The following is a 24,026-nucleotide window of genomic DNA, read 5'->3' on the forward strand; positions in this document are numbered from 1 at the left end:
GCCAGGCGTGGTGGTGCACACCAGTGATCCCAGCTACTCCAGAGGCTGAGGAAGAGAATCACTTGAACCTGGGAGGCGGAGGTTGCAATGAGCTGAGATTGTGCCACTTCACTCCAGCCTGGGTGACAGAGCAAGACTCTGTCTCAAAAAAAAAAAAAAAGAAGAAGAAAGAAAGAAAGAAAGAAAGAAAGAAAGAAAGAAAGAAGGAAAGAAAGAAAGAAATTAATGAAGACTGCCAAAACTTGGAAGCAACCAAGATGTCCTTCAATAGGTGACTGCATAAGCAAACTGTGGTATATTCGTACAGTGGAATATTATTCAGTGCTAAAAGGAAAAAACTATCAAGCCACAAAAAGATACAGAAAAAACAAAGACATTTTGCTAAGTGAAAGAAGCCAGTCTGAAAAGGGTACATAGTGTGATTTCAACTATACGACATTCTGGAAAAGGCCAAACTATAAAGACAGTAAAAAGATCAGTGGTTATCTTTGCAGACGCCACCATCGCTGTGAGCCCTGTACTATCAGCCATGGTCAACTCCGTCGTCTTTTTTGACATCACCGTCGACGGCAAGCCCTTGGGCCGCATCTCCATCAAACTGTTTGCAGACAAGATTCCAAAGACAGCAGAAAACTTTCGTGCTCTGAGCACTAGAGAGAAAGGATTTCGTTATAAGGGTTCCTGCTTTCACAGAATTATTCCAGGGTTTATGTGTCAGGGTGGTGACTTCACACGCCATAATGGCACTGGTGACAAGTCCATCTATGGGGAGAAATTTGATGATGAGAACCTCATCGGAAAGCATACAGGTTCTGGCATCTTGTCCATGGCAAATGCTGGACCCAACACAAATGGTTCCCAGTTTTTCATCTGCGCTGCCAAGACTGAGTGGTTGGATGGCAAGCATGTGGCCTTTGGCAAGGTGAAAGAACGTGTGAATATTGTGGAAGCCATGGAGCACTTTGGGTACAGGAATAGCAAGACCAGCAAGAAGATCACCATTGCTGACTGTGGACAATTCTAATGAGTTTGACTTGTGTTTTATTTTCACCACCAGACCCATTCCTTCTGTAGCTCAGGAGAGCACCCCTCCACCACATTTGCTTGCAATATCCTAGAATCTTTGTGCTCTTGCTGCAGTTCCCTTTGGGTTCCATGTTTTCCTTGTTCCCTTCCATGCCTAGCTGGATTGCAGAGTTGAGTTAAGTTTATGATTATGAAATAAAAACTAAGTAACAACAACAACAACAAAAAAGCTCAGTGGTTGCCAGGAGTTTGGGGATGGGTAAGGAGATAAAAAGTTCTGAAACAGGCGATTTTTAGGGGATTGAAAATACGTTGGTAATAATGTAATGATGGGTACATGACATTATGCGTTTTGCAAAACTGCTAGACCTGTACCACACAAAGAGTGAACCCTAATGTAAACTGGGGTGGGATAAAGGTGACAGTATGTGAGAACTCTGTACTTTCTGCTCGATCTTTCCATAAAGCTAAAACTGCTCAAAAAATAAAGTCTATTATTTTGTTAAATGAAAGAAATTAACAATGACCATGGCACGCTCACACAAAAAGATTATCAAGGACATTTCTCTGTCAGGAATGAATATTTGGTCATCTCACAAGGCAAAACCCTAACTAGCAGAGGTGTTAGCTGAGGGCACATGGCCATAGATGCCAATAGTGACCTGCTGGCCACTTGCAGAAAGGAGAGCCTTGACATCCAAACACATTGTTTCTCTTGTATTGTCCTGTGCATACTTATGTATCTTAACAAGTTGCCTTCTTTCCTCTCCATTTATCCCTCTTTTTAAAACAGGGCTTATTGAGGGTGATTAACTTAATTTTTAAATGATATATGGCAGAATGTCAAGAGAGTATAGTGAAGAACTTCGTAGAGGAATGGACATAACCCAGAATTCTTAGACTTAGAGTACATGCTGTGATTGAGAATTTTTTATTGTTTCATTGTTCAAGAGATTGTAGGTACATGTTCAATTATTAGAGAAATAGTTGCACTCTGTTAGAAGGAAGCTTGGGTCTTTCGTGTTTACTTTCAAAAGGGAAAGTTTATATTGATATTGAGCAAGTTAAAGCATGAATATTTATTATTTGATGTTTGTTTCTGTGTTTGAGGAATTCCTCAGCCTCTCAGTTTTGACGAAAACAAGAAACCACCTCCTGCTTTAGAAGCTAAAATGCCAAATGCTTGCTTTCTCAGCCTCCTTTGCAGCTAGGGTACAAGCATATGACTTAGGTTTTGCCAATCTGTTTGCCAGTGCTGAATTTCGACTTCAGAATTAATAAAAAAAGAAGCAGATTCAGTTATGCTTTCTCTTGTTTCTGGTGGAGGCCATGTAGCAGCTGCTACAATATCTGTTGCAAAGCGAACAAGTGGGAGTGGTGCTGGTGGCTTTGCAGTTAGCCTAGGATTGAGCAATTGCTGCAATTGTTGCTCTCTGCATCTTCGGTGTTACTTCTTACTGGTGGTGACAGTGGTTTCCTCCCTGGATGAGTTCTACAGCATGGTTTGGGGTACATTTCCTGGCTGCCTAGCTTCGATCTGGCTTTCTAGCCTTCTCAACAGTTCTACAAGTTCCCCACTATTTCTGTGATAAACCTATTTATTGTTAATGTCAGCCATAATTGGCTTCTGTGGCTTATATTTTTTAAAATTCCAAGATATACCAATGTAACAGATAGCTCAACAAACATATGTCTTTTTAAATTAAGATATATTCTGTGTCACATGAAGTACAATGGACAAAATGCAACAAATTGAATTGAGCTAAAGACCAAATATATATTAAGCCTGGCTGGTCTTAAAAATGTAACTGGATACAGCCAGGCATGGTGGCTCATGCCTATAATCCCAGCACTTTGGGATCCTGAGGTGGGCAGATCACCTGAAGTCAGGAGTTTGAGACCAGCCTGGCCAGAATGGTGAAACCCCATCTCTACTAAAAATGCAAAAATTAGCTGGGTGTGGTGGTATGCCCCTGTAATCCCAGCTACTTGAGAGGTTGAGGCAGGAGAATCACTTGAACCTGGGAGGCAGAGGTTGCAGTGAGCCGAGATCATGCCAATGCACTCCAGCTTTGGCAACAGAGTGAGACTTTGTTTCAAAATAAAAAAATAAAAATAAAAAAATAAAAACGTAACTGGATAGACCTAAGGTTCTTGAATAAGCAGAAAATAATTTAGGTAAAAACCAAATAATAAACTAACATTCTGAAAGGTTTAGGATTTGGAGGCCCAAATGTCTTAGCTAAAAGTGTTCATTCTAACCTCACAGGAAAATTGAAATATGAAAATATACAGAAAAATCTTAGGCAGTATTTGTCAATTTTAAGAAACAACTATTTACAGGTTTTTCAATAGGCATTACATTAAAAATGAAATATATAGTTAATAAATATGAAAACTGTGGATATAATCAACACATTTATTTTACTTCTTGAAGTGTTAACATGTGCTGTCTCAAATATCAACAGTGTACATGTGAGAAAGAACATTTTATATAGATTTTCTGCGACAGAAAACAGCATCTCATTAGACATCCCAAGTTTTTTCATTTGGAACACACACCCATTCCCCAGTATACTAGGGGTAATAATAATTTAAAGAGTTTAATTACTTTTTACTACTATAAATCTAATTTTATGTTTGGCACAAATTTCTGAAATGATATTCCACTGCAAAGAATAATACCTACATATGGCCAGAATTACTTTTTTTCTATAACATTAAGATAATACTTGTCAGCCTGAGCAACAAAGTGAGACCTCATCTTTACAAAAAATAGATAAATTAGACGGATGTTTTGGTGATGAGGGTCTGTAGTCCCAGATACTCAAGAGGCTGAGGTGGGAGGATCCCTTGAGCCTAGGAGGTCGCGGTTGCAGTGAACTATGATTGCACCACTGCACTCCAGCCTGGGTAACAGAGCAAGATCCTGTCTCAAAAAAAAAAAGATAATATTGGTATAATTCAGGGTTTTTGCCTCAATCCCCATGCTTCTTCATTTGACCTTCCCTGACTCCCTGATGAATTTTAGTTTGAATTTTTGCTATAGTCCAGAAGTTAATTTAAAAGATCTTAAAATTTCCACCTGCCTAGATATTACTTATTTGTTACACTTTAGTCCATGATTTCTATTGTCATTTACATTACCCCAAAAATATGACCTGCTGAATTTCTGCTGTCATGAATTCACTAACATATTTTGGGCCTAAAACCTTTACATTTACAATCTTTTTGTTTTGTATTGGAAAATATTGTAAGTCCTCCATTTATTGGTCAAAAGCACTGCCTATTTATTTCCATGCTTAATCAGAGAGACTTTCTAATAGTTATTTAATATTATTTACGTTCATTCACTTGTTGACTATAATGAGGTTAGTTGCTATGATATTTTTAGGTCATTAATATAATAAAAATATGTCAACTTTTCTCTTCCAATGTGTCTTTGGGTTATTAATTTTTAACTCAGGTATCAAGCTTGTAAAATGTTTAATGGCTTATAATAATGTCTAACACATAGTATCCACTGAGTTCTGATAACTCCAGTTTATCAAATTCTCTTTTTTTGTACCATTCTCCAAATGCAATGCTATTTGGTTTTATTTTTATTTTTTAAAAATGTGCTGCCTGTTTTGAGTCTCTAAAAGTGTGAAATGCTCAGTATTTTCCAAATGTATTTGAACATGGAGTGTTATATTTACTAAAAAGTTAACAAGCAAGTATTCCCCTAAACACTCTAGCAAATACTACTAGTACAGACAAATTATGATCTAACATTATAGTACATTTTAATTTATTAGGTTAATTTTGGTTGCAAAAAATCAAAATTCGAAATGGCTTGTATAATAAAGAGATTTTGAACAATAGTATAGGCTCAAGATAGTTTAATGCAGAAGTTTAATAATGACACAAAATAAATGCTTCTTGTCCTCCCTGTTTCTTCACTCTACCTTAAGTGATATAGATTGAATGTTTGTATCCCCCCAAAATTTGTATGTTTAAATCTAATCCCTAGTGTGATGATATTTAGCAGTGGGTCTTCGGGGGGTGATTAGGTCATGAGGACAGAGCCCTCATGAATGGGATTAGTGCCCTTATAAAAGAGACCTTAGAGAACTTCCTTGCCCCTTCCACCATGTGAGGACACAGCAAAAAGACAGCTGTCTGTGAACCAGGAAACAAATCCTCATTAGACCCTGAATCTGTTGACACCTTAATCTTGGACTTCCTGGTCTCTAGAACTGTAAGAAATAAATCTATGTTGTTCATAAACCATCCAGGCTGTGATATTCTGGTATAGCGACCTGAAAGGACTAAGACATTAGGTCTCAGTTTTATTCTATGGCTTAAAATATCATGTCATGAGTAGACAACTTCCAATCCTAGTACCTCGTGCTTCCTCTGCTGCATTTGGAAAGAAGGCATTTCCCCCTTCAATCATGGAATGAAAAAGTTGTACTTCATTCTGATTTGATTAGCAGAAGGCACACGTTCCTTCATGCACCAATTACAATGACCAAGAATTGGGCATGGGACTCATGTCACTTAAACATTGTGAAGCTGAGAAATTCATTATTTGGTTAGGAGTGTGTGAGAGCAGGGAACACTGAATGCTTGAGACACCACCACGATGTCCACTACATGTATTTCCATTTCAGTAAACATTTCCATTAAGATAATGCTAGAACAAAATCAGAGGAGTAGATCTTGGTGTCCCCAACTTTTGTTGACCTAACAAAGTGAAGTTGCTTCAACTGGACACTTCTGAACCACATTTATGCCTATATGTTCAGTTCAAATTTATTATAAGCAATTTTCAGGTCCATATGTTTAGGATATTTCATTTGTTTGGTTATGCATTATATGTATACATGTTTTTAACATACATACGCCTCTACATATATTTTGGAGGCCTTTACACAAAAGTGTTTTCCCTAAAGGGAGAAGAGAAAAGTTGAATGCAGAAGTAGAAAAAAAAATTCATTTGCACTTGTAGTATTTATATCTAAATATTTTATATTACAGATGTATTAATATTTTTATAATTTTAAACACTACTTTAAAACAGGGAGATGGTTTACCTTCAAAAAATGTGGCTCTCAACTCAAAGTTATCAAAGTATATCCTAGATGTAGTTTGCTTGTCAGCCTTCTACATGAAAATCTAAAATGCTCCTGCATTTCAGAATGAGCCTAACATATGTAATTGCACTCATCCACTATGTCTACATTGCCAACCAAATACTGACAGAGAGAGCTAGAGTGCCACAGAGAGCTGGCAGTTCCTCTGTTTGCATTAGCTTCTACTTGCTTCTTCATCTTTCCTCTATGTCTGACACATTTCATGTTACTGTTTTTAAATGTTCCCTTAGCTACAGAGCTAATGTGCTTATATCTGTAAGGGGTCTCATGTGAACCTCTAAATAATTAAAGATTCATTAGCTCCCTGGAGGGCCACCATGATTTCCAAAACAAGTCACAATAGCTAAAGATCTAATTGTACAATTTCCCTCAGAAATAGCCTTGAGAAAGAAGTCACATCACTCAGCAATGAGTATTATAATTACTCACAGCAGTTTTCATAGTACTATATAACATCCAATTTACAGAATTAAAGGTAATGTAATTCGAAAGAAAAATAGCTGGTTTTAAGGACTGAATGGCCATGTCAACTATTGGAAGCATCTTTGAACTGGAGCCTCTATGTTCGGGTTTCACCAGGTTTATGTTTTTAATTAATATCCTATTCAGCTTGCTGTAATTTCCATTGAGGTTTTCTAGAACAAGACAAGTCAGAAATTGATCTTTAATTATAAGCTAAGAGCAAACTGCCAAAGAACTGAGAGAAATTTTGAAGAAACAGGTCTATCAGGACTAACCATTTTAAGATAATGAAGACTAATCAGACACACACACATATGCATAAAAGAGGGAGAGAGAGAACAAAAATCCTATGAAATACATTTTAAAAAATTAATTTTTTTAAGAAGAAGCATTTGATCTGCCAAAGAGAAGAGTTAGCAGTTTGGAGATCTGACGTTGCTAATCTCAGGGCAAGAAAATAACAAAATAAGACACCAAAGAATTACCTAAACTGTGGAAGATGAAGCTTTCAGAGTTCTCACAGAGAAATGGGATACTAAAGTACCAAGTTTAAGAGGTGTAATATATTAATGTTTAATTTATGTCCCAAATACTTAAAAACTATGTTTCATTGTTTTACATATTTATTTTATTATAAAGATAATGAATGCAGTAGGGTTAGATTTAAATAATGCATTGGGTTTAAAATGAGAAATGAAAGTCTGGCTTTTTACAACCTACAGTCTTATCACCAAAGTTAGCTATTGTTAATAATTTCTTGTCCATTCTTGTATGTGTTATGGTTTCTTTCTTAGAAAGAAGTGTGCTATACTAGTATACATACTATTTATTCATGAACCTTGCACTTATCATGTAATCATATGTCTTAGTGGTCTTTTCATAATAGATGTCTCTCTTTCCCATGCTGTCAGTGGTGATTGCATGTGTCATATTGATGGTTATTCAGATTGTTTTCACTTTGCCCTTGCAGACAACACTGCAATGAACATCCTTATGCATATATTATTCCAAATACATCATAGTGATGGCTGTGTGAGAGAAATATACATTGTTGACTTTATTTTTTTATTTTTTATAATTTCAACTTTTGATTTTAGATACAGTGGGTACATGTGCAGGTTTGTTACATGGGTATGTTGTGTAATGCTGAGGTTTGCTGCATGATTGATCCAATCACTCAGGTACTAGGCATAGTAGTTGTTTTTCAACCTTTACCCCCTCCCTCCTTCTACCCTCGAGTAGTCCCCAGTTTCTATTGTTCCCATCTTTGTGTCCACGTGTACTCAATGTTTAGCTCCTGCTTATAAGTGAGAATATGTGGTATTTGGTTTTCTATTCCTGTGTTAATTCGCTTAGCATAATGGCATCGAGTTGCATCCATGTTGCTGTAAAGGACATGATTTTATTCTTTTTATGGCTGCAAAGTATTCCATGACATATATGTACCATATTTTCTTTATCCAATCCACAGTTGATGGGCACCTAGGTTGATTCCATGTCTTAGCGATTGTGAATTACATTGCTGATTTTAATAGAAACCACTAATTTTTATGCCAAAAAAATCATCAATGTGCACATGCTCCAAGGCTGTGTGAGCATAGCCCTTTTTCTTGGGATGTCAACAACACTGGGTTTTATCAAAATATAATTTTTGCCAATTTATTAGTTAACAAATGCTAACTCAGTGCTATTTGGATTTGAACTACCACTGGTGCTGAGCAACTTTTTACATATTCACTGGCAATTTATTTATCTTTCTCTGTTGTTTATCTTTTTCTGTGTAATAATTTTCCCTATTTCTACTCTTTTAAACATTAAGTTTTCACTGTTTTCTTAATAATTTTTAAGTTTAAAAAGTGACCTTTTGGCTGGGCGCAGTGGCTCACGCCTGTAATCCCAACACTTTGGGAGGCCAAGGCGGGTGGATCACAAGGTCAGGAGATCAAGACCATCCTGCCCAACATGGTGAAACCCCGTCTCTGCTAAAAATACAAAAATTGGCTGGGGTGGTGGCACGTGCCTGTAATCCCAGCTACTCGGGAGGCTGAGGCAGAAGAATCACTTGAACCAGGGAGTTGGAGGTTGTAATGAGCCAAGATCACGCCACTGTGCTCCAGCCTGGCGACAGAGCGAGACTCCGTCTCAAAAAAAAAAGTGACCATTTTATCTGCTGCATATAATTCTAATGGTATTTCTCAATTCGTTTATCTTTTAACAATGGTAATATATAATGTCTTGCTATTTAGAAAGATTTTTAAAAGTATTTTACATAAAGAAATTTTTATTCTTTGCCATTAATACTTGTAGGTTTGGAATTTTCAGGACCTCCTCAAAGGCCACCTACAGGAAATGCTCTTCAAAGACATTTCACTTTTTCCCCACTTGATTATGGAGCAAAGACTAACACTGGCAATGCTTTGAAGTACTTGAGTCAAACGGGTCTCTCATGTGGTCATTACTATACTCACTCTCAGGCTCCAATGCAAATTGTTTCCTTACGCCGACTACTCTTGCTTTCCTTTAATAGACCTATTCCTCCTGGGCTGTCTGAAACTAACATTTCATTGTAAATAAAGTCCTGCAAATCCTTGGTATCTCAAAGAACCCTCCTTCCATTTAGTTTTAGGAGAACTCTCCTCCTAAAACTCTATTCTTCTCCCTGGAGTCCAGATCCCCACTCCTTGCAACAAATGAACTCTTGATTTGAGCACTGAAGGGAGATAATTGGAAGTTTGACTTTGTGTTCTAGGTTTTCCCTGCCAATATATGCAGTGTCTTTAAAACTAATTGGGCTGAGGCAGGAGAACTGCTTGAACCCAGGAGGAGGAGGTTGCAGTGAGCCGAAATTGCACCATTGAACTCCAGCCTGGGTGATAGAGCAAGGCTCCAACTCAAAAAAAAAAAAAAAAAGAAACTAATTAGGTTCAAGAAGTTCGAATGAATTCAACTTAGACAAGCTCTTAAGCAGACATGTTGGAAGTTCCAGAAAAGACAGTTTGGGAAAATATTTTATTTAAAAAAAAAAAAAAGACTGTCCTCCACTTCCTCACTCTTTCTTCCCACTTATTTTCACTCCACTGGTGCAGTTTGGTGTCAACTCTCCTCACTCTACTGAAACTGCTGCAGCCGAGGTTACTAGTTATTTAATTAACAAAAGCAATAGATTTTGTTTTTTTTAATTGCATTATACTCTACTATTTTGTGACATTTAAACTATTGACAATGTCTTTCTTGAAAATGTGTCCTTTTTGTTTTTTTCAAAACACGACTTTCTCCTTGATGTCCTCCTTTTTCTCTCATTATTTCACCTTTACATTCTCTGCTGACACCTTTCACCTTACCAAACCTTAATTAAATGTGTATGCTTCCCAGTGTCCCATTCTTGGCTCTCTTCCCTTCCCTCTTATTGATCATTATTGTATTCTGTGATCTCACCAATTCTCTTGGTTTTAACAATAATCAAATGACTCCAGAAAACTATTCAAAATTCCGGACCTATGGAGACTTTGCACCCAGATATGTACCAACAAGTCAACCTGAGTTATCTCTAATACTATCTCATTAAGTGCCCTCTAACTACAGAATGACTCCTCCTTCTGGGTTTCCTCTGCCTGAATGGCACCACCATTCAGTGGCCCACGACAAAGTGGACCTCATTTGGAACTTCTCCCTTTCCCTCATGTTTCATTTTCTCTTGGCTAAAGAGTTATTAGATTCTTCATTTTTAGCTTTTCTCTAGCCTATCTTCAATTTTATAGTGGACAGTTACGTATACCCTATATCCCAGGAGAGAAGGGATATCTTCTTCTATGCCCCTACTATGAACTAGCATATCCTTTGAGTCCTTTCTTTGTATGAAGCACTGGGGAAATTTAATCAACTTCATAATCACTTATAATCCTCATAGTAATTTTATGAGATAAGTTCTATTTATTATCCCTATCTTAAGGGTGAGGAAACTGTGGTTTAAAGAGCTTAAGTAATTTGGGCAAATCATAAAAGAAGCAGTGAAGACAGAATTCAAATCTAGGCAACCTGAAATCTGAGCCTGAGCACTTCGCCTCCCTAATAACTATCTCCCTTTGAGAGTTGTATTACAAAGCTGACAACATTTAGCAACCCTTACTCCCCTCCCCACCCCTATCTCTCTCCAAGAAATCTGCTGTGAGGTAGAGAATGTGTTGATTTTCTCTGCAGTTTTTAGTGCATAGCATAGGGCTTAGAAAGGAGAAAATGATGAAAAATATTTATTAAAATAATTGTTTTTCTTTGATAGTTGTTATAACCATCTAATTGTGAGTGCTTAACAATTACTATAAAGGAGAATGGAAATCACAGATCTTTTCACAGAATTTTTTTTTTTTTTTTTTTTTTTGAGACAGAGTCCAGCTTGTCACCCAGGCTGGAGTGCAGTGGTGCGATCTCAGCTCACTGCAACCTCCACCTCCTGGGTTTAATCACTTGCCTTGGCCTCCTGAGTAGCTGAGATTACAGGCGTGCACCACCATGCCTGGCTAATTTTTGTATTTTTGGTAGAGATGGGGTTTCACCACATTGGCCAGGCTGGTCTCAAACTCCTGACCTCCAGTGATCCACCCATCTCAGACTCCCAAAGAGCTGGGATTATAGGCTTGAACCATCATGCTGGGCCTTTCTCAGAGAATTTATAGTTTACCTGGAAATGTAAACTATATATACTTAAACTGAGGGATATTTACAAAAGAGCTTTCTACTTAACCCACAAGAAGATGTATTAATAACAAAGCAAATCAAGCTTGTTCACAGGCAACTGAATGGAATGAATGGTTTTGATTGGTCTTGCCAGTTATATTTCTAACAAGAGAAAATTCAGTGTGAGCCTCATTTGGAAACAAGATATTACAGAGAGGAAAATTTGGGATTAAGGTCAGATTTGGTGCAACTATGCTAGATACAGAAAAGGCACACTTTCAGCTCAATCCCCAGCTAAGTACAAGTTCAATGGTGAAGGCATAAGAAAATGAGCCATTATAATAAGTCTGAAATAAGTTTATGATTCCACCTCAATATGGGCATGCAATATATTCTAACATTTAATCCCTGGAAAAAATGATGACATCACACTGAAATCTTGACTCATAAGAGAACTTTTTTATGCTGTTCCCTAAGTCAGTTTATTTCTACTTCATTTTTGTGTTAAGGGCAGGCTCAATTCTTACTCATTCAAAAATGGTATCACCTGAAGCTTTTCTTTAATTCTTGTTTTCTCTGCAGTGAGAAAATTAATCAAAGGGTTAAAATGTATATTAAATTATATATGTATTATATATAAAAGTTATATAATATAGATCAGAGAAGAATATATTGCATATGTTATAGGCTGAATTGTGTCCTTTCCCCAAATTAATATGCTGTACCCTGCCCCCTGCCATCCCAGTATATCAGAAGGTGGCTATATTTGGAGATAGAGACTTTTAAGAGGTAACTAATGTAAAATGAGGTCACATGTCTGGGTCGTAATCCAATATCACTGGTGTCCTTATTTGAAGAGGAAATTTAGGTACAGACATACATGTGCACAGAAAAAAGTCCATGAGAAGACAAGATGAGAAAATGACTATCTAAAAGCCAAGGAGAGAAATTTCAGAATAAAATTAACACATCTGATGCCTTGACCTCACACTTCTAGCCTCCAGAACTGTGAGAAAATAAATTTCTGTTGTTTAACTCATCCAGTCTGCAGTAATTGTTATAACAACCCTAGCAAAGTAATATACGAAGTATATATATATATATATATATATATATACACACACACATACATATATATATACATATATTTTTGTGTGTGTGTGTGTGTGTGTGTGTATATATATATATATATATATATATATGATAGGGTAGATAGATAGAGACATATACAGTCATCCCTCAGTATTAGTGGGGTATTGGATTCAGGAGCCCTGCATATACCGAAGTCTGCACATACTCAGGTCCCACAGTCAACCTTGCAGAGCTCACATATGAAAAGTTGGCCCTCCACATATGTGGGTTTCACGTCCCACAAATACTATATTTTCAATCTGTATTTGGCTGAAAAAATCCACCTATAAGTGGACTCACACAGTTTAAACCAGTGTTATTCAAAGGTCAACTGTTGATATATAGATATATAAATATCTCATATGTATAGAGCAAGCAGGAGAAAAAATCTCTAATCTCTCTTCCTTCCTGCTCTTTTTGGATTGCAAACTCTTCTCTCATAAGTACAAAAAATAATGTTAACAAAGTAAAGAGAATTGGAAATAGTAGTGTTTTTGACCACTAGTGTTTTGTAATTTTAGAAAAAAAAAATACTGAAATGTAACTTTTATTTATATTGAGATGTTTTGACTCATACTCCAATCATACAGAAATAATAGATAAAATATGAAAAAGAATTCTTTTTACATACTTAGCTGGATTAAAATATTAGAAATAATATTCTTCCCTCAAAGGATCCCCTATTTAATAAACGGTGCTGGGAAAACTGGCTAGCCATATGTAGAAAGCTGAAACTGGATCCCTTCCTTACACCATACACAAAAATTAACTCAAGATGGATTAAAGACTTAAATGTAAGACCTAACACCATAAAAAACCCTAGAAGAAAACCTAGGCAATACCATTCAAGACATAGGCATGGGTAAAGACTTCATGACTAGAACACCAAAAGCAATGGCAACAAAAGCTAAAATAGACAAATGCGATCTAATTAAACTAAAGAGCTTCTGCACAGCAGAAGAAACTCTCATCAGAGTGAACAGGCAATCTAAAAAATAGGAGAAAAGTTTTGCAATATACCCGTCTAACAAAGGGCTAATATCCAGAATCTACAAAGAACTTCAACAAATTTACAAGAAAAAAACAACCCCATCAAAAAGCGGGCAAAGAATATGAACAGACACTTCTCAAAAGAAGACATTTATGCAGCCAACAGACACATAAAAAATGCTCATCATCGCTGGTCATCAGAGAAATGCAAATCAAAACCACAATGAGATACCATCGCATGTCAGTCAGAATGATGATCATTAAAAAGTCAGGAAACAACAGATACCGGAGAGGATGTGGAGAAATAGGAATGCTTTTACACTGCTGGTGGGAGCATAAATTAGTTCAACCATTGTGGAAAGCAGTGTGGCGATTCCTCAAGGATCTAGAACTAGAAATACCATTTGACCCAGCGATCCCATTACTGGGTGTATACCCGAAGGATTATACATCATGCTACTATAAAGATGTATACATGCACACGTGTGTTAATTGTGGTGCTATTCACAATAGCAAAGACTTGGAACCAACCCAAATGTCCATCAATGATAGACTGGATTAAAAAAATGTGTCACATATGTGCCATGGAATACTATGAAGCCATAAAAAAGGATAAGTTCATGTCCTTTGCAAGGACATGGATGAAGCTGGAAACCATCATTCTCAGCAAACTATCACAAGGACAGAAAACCAAACACCGCATGTTCTCACTCACAGATGGGAGTTGAACAATGAGAATGCATGGACACAGGGTGGGGAACATCACACACTGGGGCCTGTCAGGGGGTGGGGGGCTGGGGGACAGATAGCATTAGGAGAAATACCTAATGTAAATGACAAGTTGATGGGTACAGCAAACCAACATGGCACATGTATACCTATGTAACAAACCTGCATGTGGTGCACACATACCCTAGAACTTAAGATTAAAAAAAAAAATTTCTTCCCTCATGAGGTACAAAGCCAAGCATTACACTGGGGCCATGATAGTCCAGGTTGCTGAAAGATTTAGATCTAAAGACTGAAAATTGGGATATATATTGAGAGAGAGAGAGAGAGAACAAATGGTAACCTAAATTTAATAAAATAATAATAGACAAATTAGGGTAACAGGCATATGAGTATTTTTTGTTCTAACAATTCTTTTATTTTCAAACTTATCTATAATCTTACATTTATTTCCCAATAAAAAGGATTTTAAGTTAAAAAAAGAAAGTTTTTCTGTAGTAACATTTTCACAACTAGGGCCTTTAAGACTGAGGAAATACTCCAAGCTCTGAGCAAACTCAGTAAGTATAAATCCATATGTAGACATACCACAGTAAAATGCAAGATACTAAAGACTAATACAATATTTTCAAATCAACCAGAGATGGAAGGCAGATTACCTGCAAAGGAAGGACAATTGCTTTATCACAGACTTCTCTTCATCAACGAGAACAGACAATACAGGAATAATATCTCCCAAGTTGTGAGGGAGAATAACAGATGACATGAAATTCTACGACCAAATAAAGCATAATTCAATGGGCAGCAGTTAACAGAATTAAGCTGTCTCCAGACATCTATGGAGAGATTTAACTCAAAGATGTCACTGTAAATTTGATTGTTGAGATGTAGTAATGGATACTTGGTAAGGTTATTGAATTAGTTAAACGATCTTCAAAGCTTAGGTCATGTATCTTCATTAAACACATGGTGCTTTGCATTTACTAAAGAAGGGCTTCTGTTTTCTCTCCAAATAAATCATTGCGACCTTAGCACCCCAAGTGTAAAAACCTCTTTTATTTCTATTCTTGATCTCTAGTCCCTGCTTATGTGTATGCATAAATGCATGACACCGTGCTTCTCTTTTAGTTATTTATTTCTAGAGATCATGTCTTTGAAAATCATTATATTCCCAGCAACTATTTAGAGTGGTACTAAGCTAACTTGGTTTATGGTGTCAACCGCGTAGCAGTTATTTGATTGGCCCATTCCTTTATAAAATATTTTATGTTAGATGATGAACTCTACATAAATTCAGCCAGGAGAATGTTTTCCTTGGCAATCTCTGGGAGATTACAAATGTTACTTTTTTTTTTTTTTTTTGAGATGGAGTCTCGCTCTGCCTCCCAGGCTGGAGTCCAGTGGTGCGATCTTGGCTCACTGCAAGCTCCACCTCCTGGGTTCAGGCCATTCTCTTGCCTCAGCCTCCCGAGTAGCTGGGACTACAGGTGCCCGCCACCATGCCCGGCTAATTTTTTTGTATTTTAGTAGAGACAGAGTTTCACCGTGTTAGCCAGGATGGTCTCGATCTCCTGACCTCATGATCCGCAAGCCTCGGCCTCCCAAAGTGTTGGGATTACAGGCGTGAGCCACCGTGCCCGGCCTACAAATGTTACTATTAACTCCTCCTTCTGCTAAGAAATAAACCAAAATAAAATTATTCACAAATATAACTGTTTTGATCATGCTTTCAGATGATATGTAAGGTAGCCCACAGAAGGTAAGTAATATTCAGGGGAAATAAATTATTACTTAAGAGTGGGTGCTGAGAAAAAGAAATGTGTGAAGTGTGAGGAAGGAAGTATGTGAGAAAAGCTAGGGCATAGTTGTGTCTTATATTTTTGTTAAAATCTGCCTGTTAAGACTTCCTGATTGAGTAATGGGAATGATACAGTAAAATACTCTTCCTCAGAGTGTCTGACACCATTGTGATAACTTACTACATAAAAGTACAAGTTACATTATATAAAAAGACAGAATGGCCTGGCTCAGTGGCTCACGCCTATAATCCCAGCACTTTGGGAGGCCGAGGCAGGTGGATCATCTGAGATCAGGAGTTCGGGACCAGCCTGGCCAAAAGGATGAAACCCTGTCTCTACTAAAAATACAAAAAATTAGCCAGGCATGGTGGCAGGCACCTGTAATCCCAGCTACTCAACGGGCAGAGGCAGGAGAATCACTTGAACCTGGGAGACGGAGGTTGCAGTGAACTGAGATCGTGCCACTGCACTCCAGCCTGGGCAACAAGAGCGGAAACTCCGTCCCCCCCCAAAAAAAAAAATGACTCCAAGAAACTGAGGTTTCTAGATGAGGGTTACACAATGTGGATATAAAAGCAACAGGGAAAGGAAAAGGATTTGGGCCTAGAATGTGGGGAAATTTTAGATGCTGCAGAAAGCCTTCTGGTGTCTTTCTAGAATGGCTGGATTTTGGTTAAGACAAAGAAGAAGTAACTTTTCATGGAGAACAGTAGCATACAGGAGTGCGGATGGTTTGATCATTTAAGGCAGGGATGTGAGGCTTGATGGAATATGTTGATAACAAAGATTCTTTGCTTGGCCAACTTTAGTCAGACTTCTAAATCTTTAGCTAGGCTAAACTGTGCACTTCCTCGCAAAATCCAGCATTAGCAAAGAACACTGCCAAATTTACCAAAGAACCCCTCATTCTCAATATCTGATCAGGTTCTTCATTCTTCACCATTCTGCAGGTGATGTCTGATCCCCCTGGCCAGTCTTCAGCAAGAATTCTTTTAGGTCGGTTTAGCCAGCATCTCCCTTACTCCTGATGTTTCCTCTTAGTGATTTTCCATTCACTGACCCCTGCATTGCTCCTGGGCTATAAATTCCCACTTCCCCATGCTGTATTCAGAGTTAAGCCCATCTCTCTCCCCAGCTCCAAGACTGTGTTGCAGTGGTTCGTATATCTACGGTGATGGTCCTGAATAAAGTCTTCTTTACTGTGCATTTGAAGTATCACTGAATAATTTTTTCTTTAACAATTACGGTGTTGAAACTCAAATAGGACAGATTCATCACTGGATACTGGGCCTCTCACTCAGGACCCTAAATGCATGCCTTTGAAGTCTTTGTTGTCATTTCTGACTGATTAGGGATCCATTGGTGAATCAGATTCCTGAGCCATTGCTCCAGACAAAAGCCCGTTGATGGCTAAGGACAGATTTTGAATCTTAAGGGATGAATATTCTCTCTGAAGCTGGGGTAGAGTCCCAGGCTTCTTTTGAAAGGAATCTTCTGGGCAGGAAGGTCTTCGTGTGGGCTTCTTGTTCTGAGTGGTCTATTCTCTGAGTCCCTAGACTAGAAGTCTCTTCTTTCTGGCTCTCTTTTTCTGAGTGAGGGGTTATTCCCTGATTCCCTGGGCTACAAATTGTTCTTCCTGGCTCTCTATAAAACCACTCTGCTCTTTCTCTTCTCTCTATTGGATCCTGCTTCTCCCATGGGAGCTCTGTCACCTGAAACCCCTCTTCTCAAGTCTCTGCTGACTATTTCTCTGTCCACTCTTGCCAGACCCGTTTCTTTTCTGCTGAACTTCAGGACCCCTATCCTACCCTCCTTTGAGGGGGCTCTCAAGGGACTCAGAGGCCCCTCAAAAACAAGCACCTGGGGCTGATAATAGGAGAAAAAAAGAAACTATTTGGAAACTGATAAAGTACAAAAAAAAAAAAATCTTAAAAAACCTCCTCCACAAATATTGGTAAAAAGCTTTAGCCTTTGTTATGTAGGTCAACTCAACTTATCCCTTTTTCACCAGAAACACAATTTGGATAACAATATAAGGCGGAGATAAACCAGTGAGTTTGTATTTTTGTATTACTCTGTTTTACTGCCTTATGGTTAAAAACTTTTTTTTTTTTTTTTTTTTTGAGACAGACTCTCACTTCATTGCTCAGGCTGGAATGCAGCGGGGCAATCTCGGCTCACTGCAACCTCCACCTCCTGGGTTCAAGTGCTTCTTGTGCCTCAGCCGGGCGCCACCATGCCCCACGCCCAGCTAATTTTTGTATTTTTAGTAGAGACGGGGTTATGCCATGTTGGCCAGGCTGGTCTCGAACTCCTGACCTCAGGTGATCCACCCGCCTCAGCCTCCCAAAGTGCTGGGATTACAGGCATGAGCCACTGCACCTGGCCTGGTTAAAATTTTTTAAATGAAAACTCATAAGATCTGGTTACATCAGTCTATATGTTTGTGTATGTGTACATGTGTGTATCTATGTTATTATGTTATGTATATGTGATATTTTTCTACCTCCAACGTTATTACCAAACTAAAATACCCAAATTGGCTAGGGATAAATGAGCACTCAAACAAATAAGAATGTATAAAATTTTCAGAAAAGTAGAAACTGACCCAATTTTTTTTAAGTTCACATAATCTGGGATATTCCTTAGTAAATAAAAACTAGTTTAAAAAATATTGGTAAAATAAAAATAGAAACATTTTCAGAACTGTCAGCATACACTTATTTTACCTGGCTTTGCTGATTAGACAAGTTTGTGTTGTTACTGTTAGATGTTTAAGGCCATGAAACCATAAATTCAACCTAAGAATAGAATATGTAGTAAAAGTAAATTGCTTAATGGTCTGGTGTATGTCTGTTGCAAAAGTAAATAAGAAAAGATGTCTAGAAGGATTGTGAAAATCTTATCTTGTATGGTCTAAGCTGACTGAGATTGGGTAGATTTATTTATAAGGTTTTATTAAAACTTAGTTTTAGTAATACATTGATTCAAAAGTAGAATTTGATCTTCTCCGTTAAAATGGTAAAGTTTTCTTGGAATGTTGGTCTGAGAATGTAAAAGGTATTTTTTTCCTTTTAAGTAATTGGCCTCAGAAACAGAGACACTGTTTCATCAAGATAATTTCTTGAGTTTCATGTTGTTTTATTAGGTTTTTGGTTACTTAAGAAAAGTGAGTCTTCTCAATATTAAAGGAGCTAAGTTCTTGTTCACAACTATGTAATCTGAATTTGCCTTTAAAATCTTTTAATGGAGCTTTTATTAAATAGACAACTATGGTCATATTTGTTTTAAATGTTTTAAACTTTTTGACATTCTTGACAATCTTCCCAAAATCACATTCTAAGTTAAGTCTTTTTGACCTCAAATTAACTTAGGATTCTCCATATTGGACCCTCAGAAAGCCACAAAGAATAATTTTTTTTGTATGAAAGAGAGATTAAACCAATTAGATTTATTTAATATGCTAAATTATATGTGTAGCATTCAAATAAAAAGTGATGCTAAGCCATCTTTAAGTTATATTTATGGATATATTATTGGGATAAGTGTACAAAAGTTGTATGAGATTCCTAGAAATCTAGTATGTTATCAGTCATAATTTTGGTTATTATGTTAAAATGCTGTATGCCATGCTAACCAAATTTTCTTATAAATTGCATCATTGTAATGAACTCTCATTAGATTTTTTAACCATGGACATTTTAAGTCCTTGTCATCTGTAGACAGTTATTGTTTTAATTTAATTGTTCTCTAAAAGCATTTGAAATTAGCTACAGTCCAAAATGGCTTCTTCTTCAAGGAGATTTATGGAAAGTACTCTTATGAGTATTCTGGAATACAGGTTTCTGAACAACTTTAACATCATACCATTGGACTGGTAAGAATTTCCAGAACTCTAATAAAACTGATGGGTTCATGTAACTACTAACCCAAGATCAAGCAAAACAAGATTTAATTACATGGTACTGAATGAACTGATGAGAATAATTTTTAAAATGACTTTTTGTTTGAAACATTGCTAGTTCTTTAAATGTTTTGTTTTCCAGATTTCAGAAAACTTTTTTTAAGCTATCTCTAGCTTACACCAATTCAGTAAAGAATACTTTTGTGCAAAATGGAAACATTTACTTTTTCTCCCTAACTTATCCCTCCAGAATTTGGAAACTATTTGTGCATATTCTTATTTTTATGGCAATGTATTTATTTGCATAAGTTTAATAAGAATCTGTTGTCTTTGTAACAGGACAAACTGGAAACACAGGTTATATCACCAAGGCTTTGACTGAAACATCATGTTTTCAGATATGACCAGAAGGCTTTAGGGGACTAAGGTTGGCTTTATGGAACCAATAAAGTACCATCTTGGAAAAACTGGCTCTAGGGTTCCCAGACTTACAGGTAAGTAAAGAATGTCACTGCTTGGCAGGTCTGGAAACCTTGGGATATTTTAGGGACCTCAAGAAGAGAGAAATTTATCTAAATCTATAAATGTAACAGGTGCAGACTAATGACAAGTTTTGGGTTTGTATCCCAGCCTCAAGTGGCTTTTAAAAGTTTAATCTGACCGGAGACAGTGGCTCACGCCTGTAATCCCAGCACTTTGGGAGGCCAAGTCAGGTGGATGACGAGGTCAGGAGTTCAAGACCAGCCTGACCAATATGGTGAAAGCCCTGTCTCTACTAAAAATACAAAAACTGAGCCAGGCATAGTGGCACGCACCTATAATCCCAGCTACTCGGGAGGCTGAGCAGAAGAATCGCTTGAATCCAGGAGGCGGAGGTTGCAGTGAGCCAAGATCGCACCACTGCACTCCAGCCTGAGAGACAGAGGGAGACTCTGTCTAAAAAAACAAAAACAAAAAGTTTAATCTGAGATTTCTTATCTGACAAGCGCAACCTTTAAAAGAGCCTAAATGGTGAATCATTACTCTTAACTGCACTTGTGTACATAACCAGTACAAGTTTAATGAGATTAAACTTATTTAGCAAACAAATCAATCTGACTTTGATTATCTTTGACAGAAATGAGAGTGAATATAGAGAGAAAAGTTATGTTTCGGGAGAAAACTGCAGTGCACCCAATATTAGATTCTAGCTGTTTTTTTTTTTTCCCTGAGGTTTTATTATCTGCCTGCAATCTGCAATAGATCCTCAATTTTTCTAGTTTACTACAATATTTAGCTACAACAATCCAAATTAATATTTCATTTTTTTCCTGCTATTCTGGCTTGGAATCACTAAAACTATAAACTTTTCTTTTCTTGAAGTCCTTCAAACTGAAACTGGATGACTTGACATAAGCTTCAGAAAAGTTACCACAACAGCTTGTGTGTGGCCCATCTTTATGGCATTCAAACTGCAAACTAATCCAATGCCTCTTCTCACTCCAGCTGAAGATACTACAAGCCCGGCATCTAGAAATCTTATTGATCAGCTGCCCTCTGGGCTCAGAAACGGTCTTTATAGTTCGTTCCAACTATTAATCTTTTTTAATTTTATTTTTATAGAAACTAAACTTCCCACATTAAAGGCCTGATAGCTCACACTATCCAGGAAATATCCTCTGCTACCAAGTCCCAACAGATGATTCAACTGGTCCTTAATGAATAAAAGGTGATCAAACAAGAAAAGAGACTTATATTGTTTGAAGGAAAGATGAATGTCTCTTCTTTCCTTAAACAAGAAGTAGTACTAACAAAGATTCCTTGCTTGGCCAAACTTTAGTCAGATGTCTATCTTCCTTGCAAAATCCAAATTTTTTTTTTTTTTATGTGGTACAACGTGATGTTTTTTTTTTTTTTTAATTTATTATTATTATACTTTAAGTTTTAGGGTACATGTGCACAATGTGCAGGTTAGTTACATGTGTATACATGTGCCATGCTGGTGCGCTGCACCCACTAACTCGTCATCTAGCATTAGGTATATCTCCCAGTGATATCCCTCTTCCCTCCCCCCAACCCACAACAGTCCCCAGAGTGTGATGTTCCCCTTCCTGTGTCCATGTGTTCTCATTGTTCAATTCCCACCTATAAGTGAGAATATGCGGTGTTTGGTTTTTTGTTCTTGCGATAGTTTACTGAGAATGATGATTTCCAATTTCATCCATGTCCCTACAAAGGACATGAACTCATCCTTTTTTATGGCTGCATAGTATTCCATGATGTATATGTGCCACATTTTCTTAATCCAGTCTATCATTGTTGGACATTTGGGTTGGTTCCAAGTCTTTGCTATTGTGAATAGTGCCGCAATAAACATACGTGTGCATGTGTCTTTATAGCAGCATGATTTATAGTCCTTTGGGTACATACCCAGTAATGGGATGGCTGGGTCAAATGGTATTTCTAGTTCTAGATAGAATGTTTCCTCTTATAACTCATAGTGAATATGACTGGACAATGAAACTATTTTGTAATTTCTTTCCTGAAAGATAAAGGCGTTAGAACATAGAATCTTTTATTGATTCTACAGAATCTTAAGACTCCTTCAGAGATGGCAGTCATTCCTACCGTGCTGAACATCATGTTGTCACGGTCAGAATCAGAACTAAATTGATTAAGGGTCTGAAACAGTTTGGCACTCTTGGGCACTTATTCTGATAAGAAAGCTGATGAGACAGGGTAATGAAAAGAGGCTGCAAGAAATGACCATTCATGCATTCAGCCAACATTTAGGCCACCCTCCTGTATTCCAGGCACTGTACGTGGCACTGAGAATGCAAAGCAAAACGAGTCATGGTCTACTGGCGGGAGCCTTCTCAGCGGAGAAAAGATCAACAAGAAAAGTGCCTGCTGGAGACCTCTCCTAGGGCATAAACCAATATAGAGGTGGGGCAGCTACGTCAGCCTGAGGTGTCCTTAGGCAGAACAGAAAGTGAGAATCAGAGCAGTATCTCATTTGTGAACACCTGGATTGTAGCTTTCCCTTGACTGACTGTCAAAGGAGGTGGTTTTAAAAAGCAAGCCGAACAGGTTTCCATCCTTTAGGAAGACCCTGGAACGTGCCAGTTGATTCTGACAATTTCTCATGAACAGAAACACCTAGGAAGGGAGAACTGGTGAGTCTTTTCAAGAGGAGGAAGTCCCTCAAAAGGGGCTGTGTTTCGTAAACGGCGCCCCAAAAGGGCTGAAATACTTCGATCTGGAGGAAAAAGACTCAGGCACTGAGGGAAGGGGAGGGTGCACATCTGGAGTAATTTCAAGGCTTTTTCCGTGTTATCTGATGTGGCAACAAGTAAAGATTTGTTCGTTTTATTATTTTTTTAATTTTTAAAGATTTTCTTTTCCCCCCTTTTCCCCCTCCCGGCCACTCCGGTTTGTGTTTGCCGCAAGACTCATAATTCCTTTAGAAAGTGGAGTCGAATTCATAAAAGTGATGGGGGGAGAGCGCGGAGAGGGAAGGCTGGGAGCCCCAGGGAGTCTTCACTACCTACACTGCCGCTCAGCTCCCGGCGCGAGTGGAGGTCGGGGTGGGGAGACGCGACTCCTGCCCGGGATGGCTGACACTGTGCGAGCCCCGGCGGCCCGCGGCCGGGCCGGGTGACTAGGCGGAGGGCGCGGAGGGTCCGCGGCGGGCGGGTGGCGCTGCAGCAGCCTGGGCATGGCTGCCGCCGCCCGCGGGCGAGAGAATGCCCGGGTGTGGAAGGCCGGAGTGCGAGCCGTGAGGGGTGTGCGCGCTTGAGCCGGGGCGGGGCTCGCCCCTCGTCGGCTCCCGCCGCCCAGCCGGTGATCGCTCTCCGGCCGTCCCCGGCACCCTCGGCCCCCCACGGCGGTTGGTCCGGGCGGGGGAAGGAGAAAGTGAGACTCGGTGTCATCACCAATCCATCGCCAGAAGGGGAGGAAATTAGAATCCAGCAGCGGCGAGCAGCAGCTGGGCGGTCACATCTGGAAATGGAAAGCCGACCTCCCCCTCCTCCTCCACCTCCTCCTCCTCCTCCTCCTCTCACCCAGGATCACTTCCGAAACCACTTGGCCTTCAGCCCCTGCCTCGGCCAGAGGTTTCATTTTTAACTGAATATTTACGAAAGCTGAAAGCGTGAGAGGGGGGTGGGGTGGGGTGGGGTGGAAATAGCGGCTGCC

General features: G+C 38.4%; 1 protein-coding gene across 1 annotated transcript; it reads left to right on the plus strand.

The window, feature by feature from the left end:
* The first annotated feature begins 479 nt into the window (after positions 1–479).
* Positions 480–1,239, plus strand: LOC101154368 (peptidyl-prolyl cis-trans isomerase A-like 4A). The gene has a single exon (XM_019021233.4). It carries the CDS (start codon positions 530–532, stop codon positions 1,022–1,024), a length of 495 nt encoding a protein of 164 aa, XP_018876778.2. The 5' UTR covers positions 480–529; the 3' UTR covers positions 1,025–1,239.
* The last annotated feature ends 22,787 nt before the right edge of the window (positions 1,240–24,026 follow it).

Source organism: Gorilla gorilla, chromosome 1, assembly GCF_029281585.2.
Source record: "Gorilla gorilla gorilla isolate KB3781 chromosome 1, NHGRI_mGorGor1-v2.1_pri, whole genome shotgun sequence".
Taxonomy (NCBI): Eukaryota; Metazoa; Chordata; class Mammalia; order Primates; family Hominidae; genus Gorilla; species Gorilla gorilla.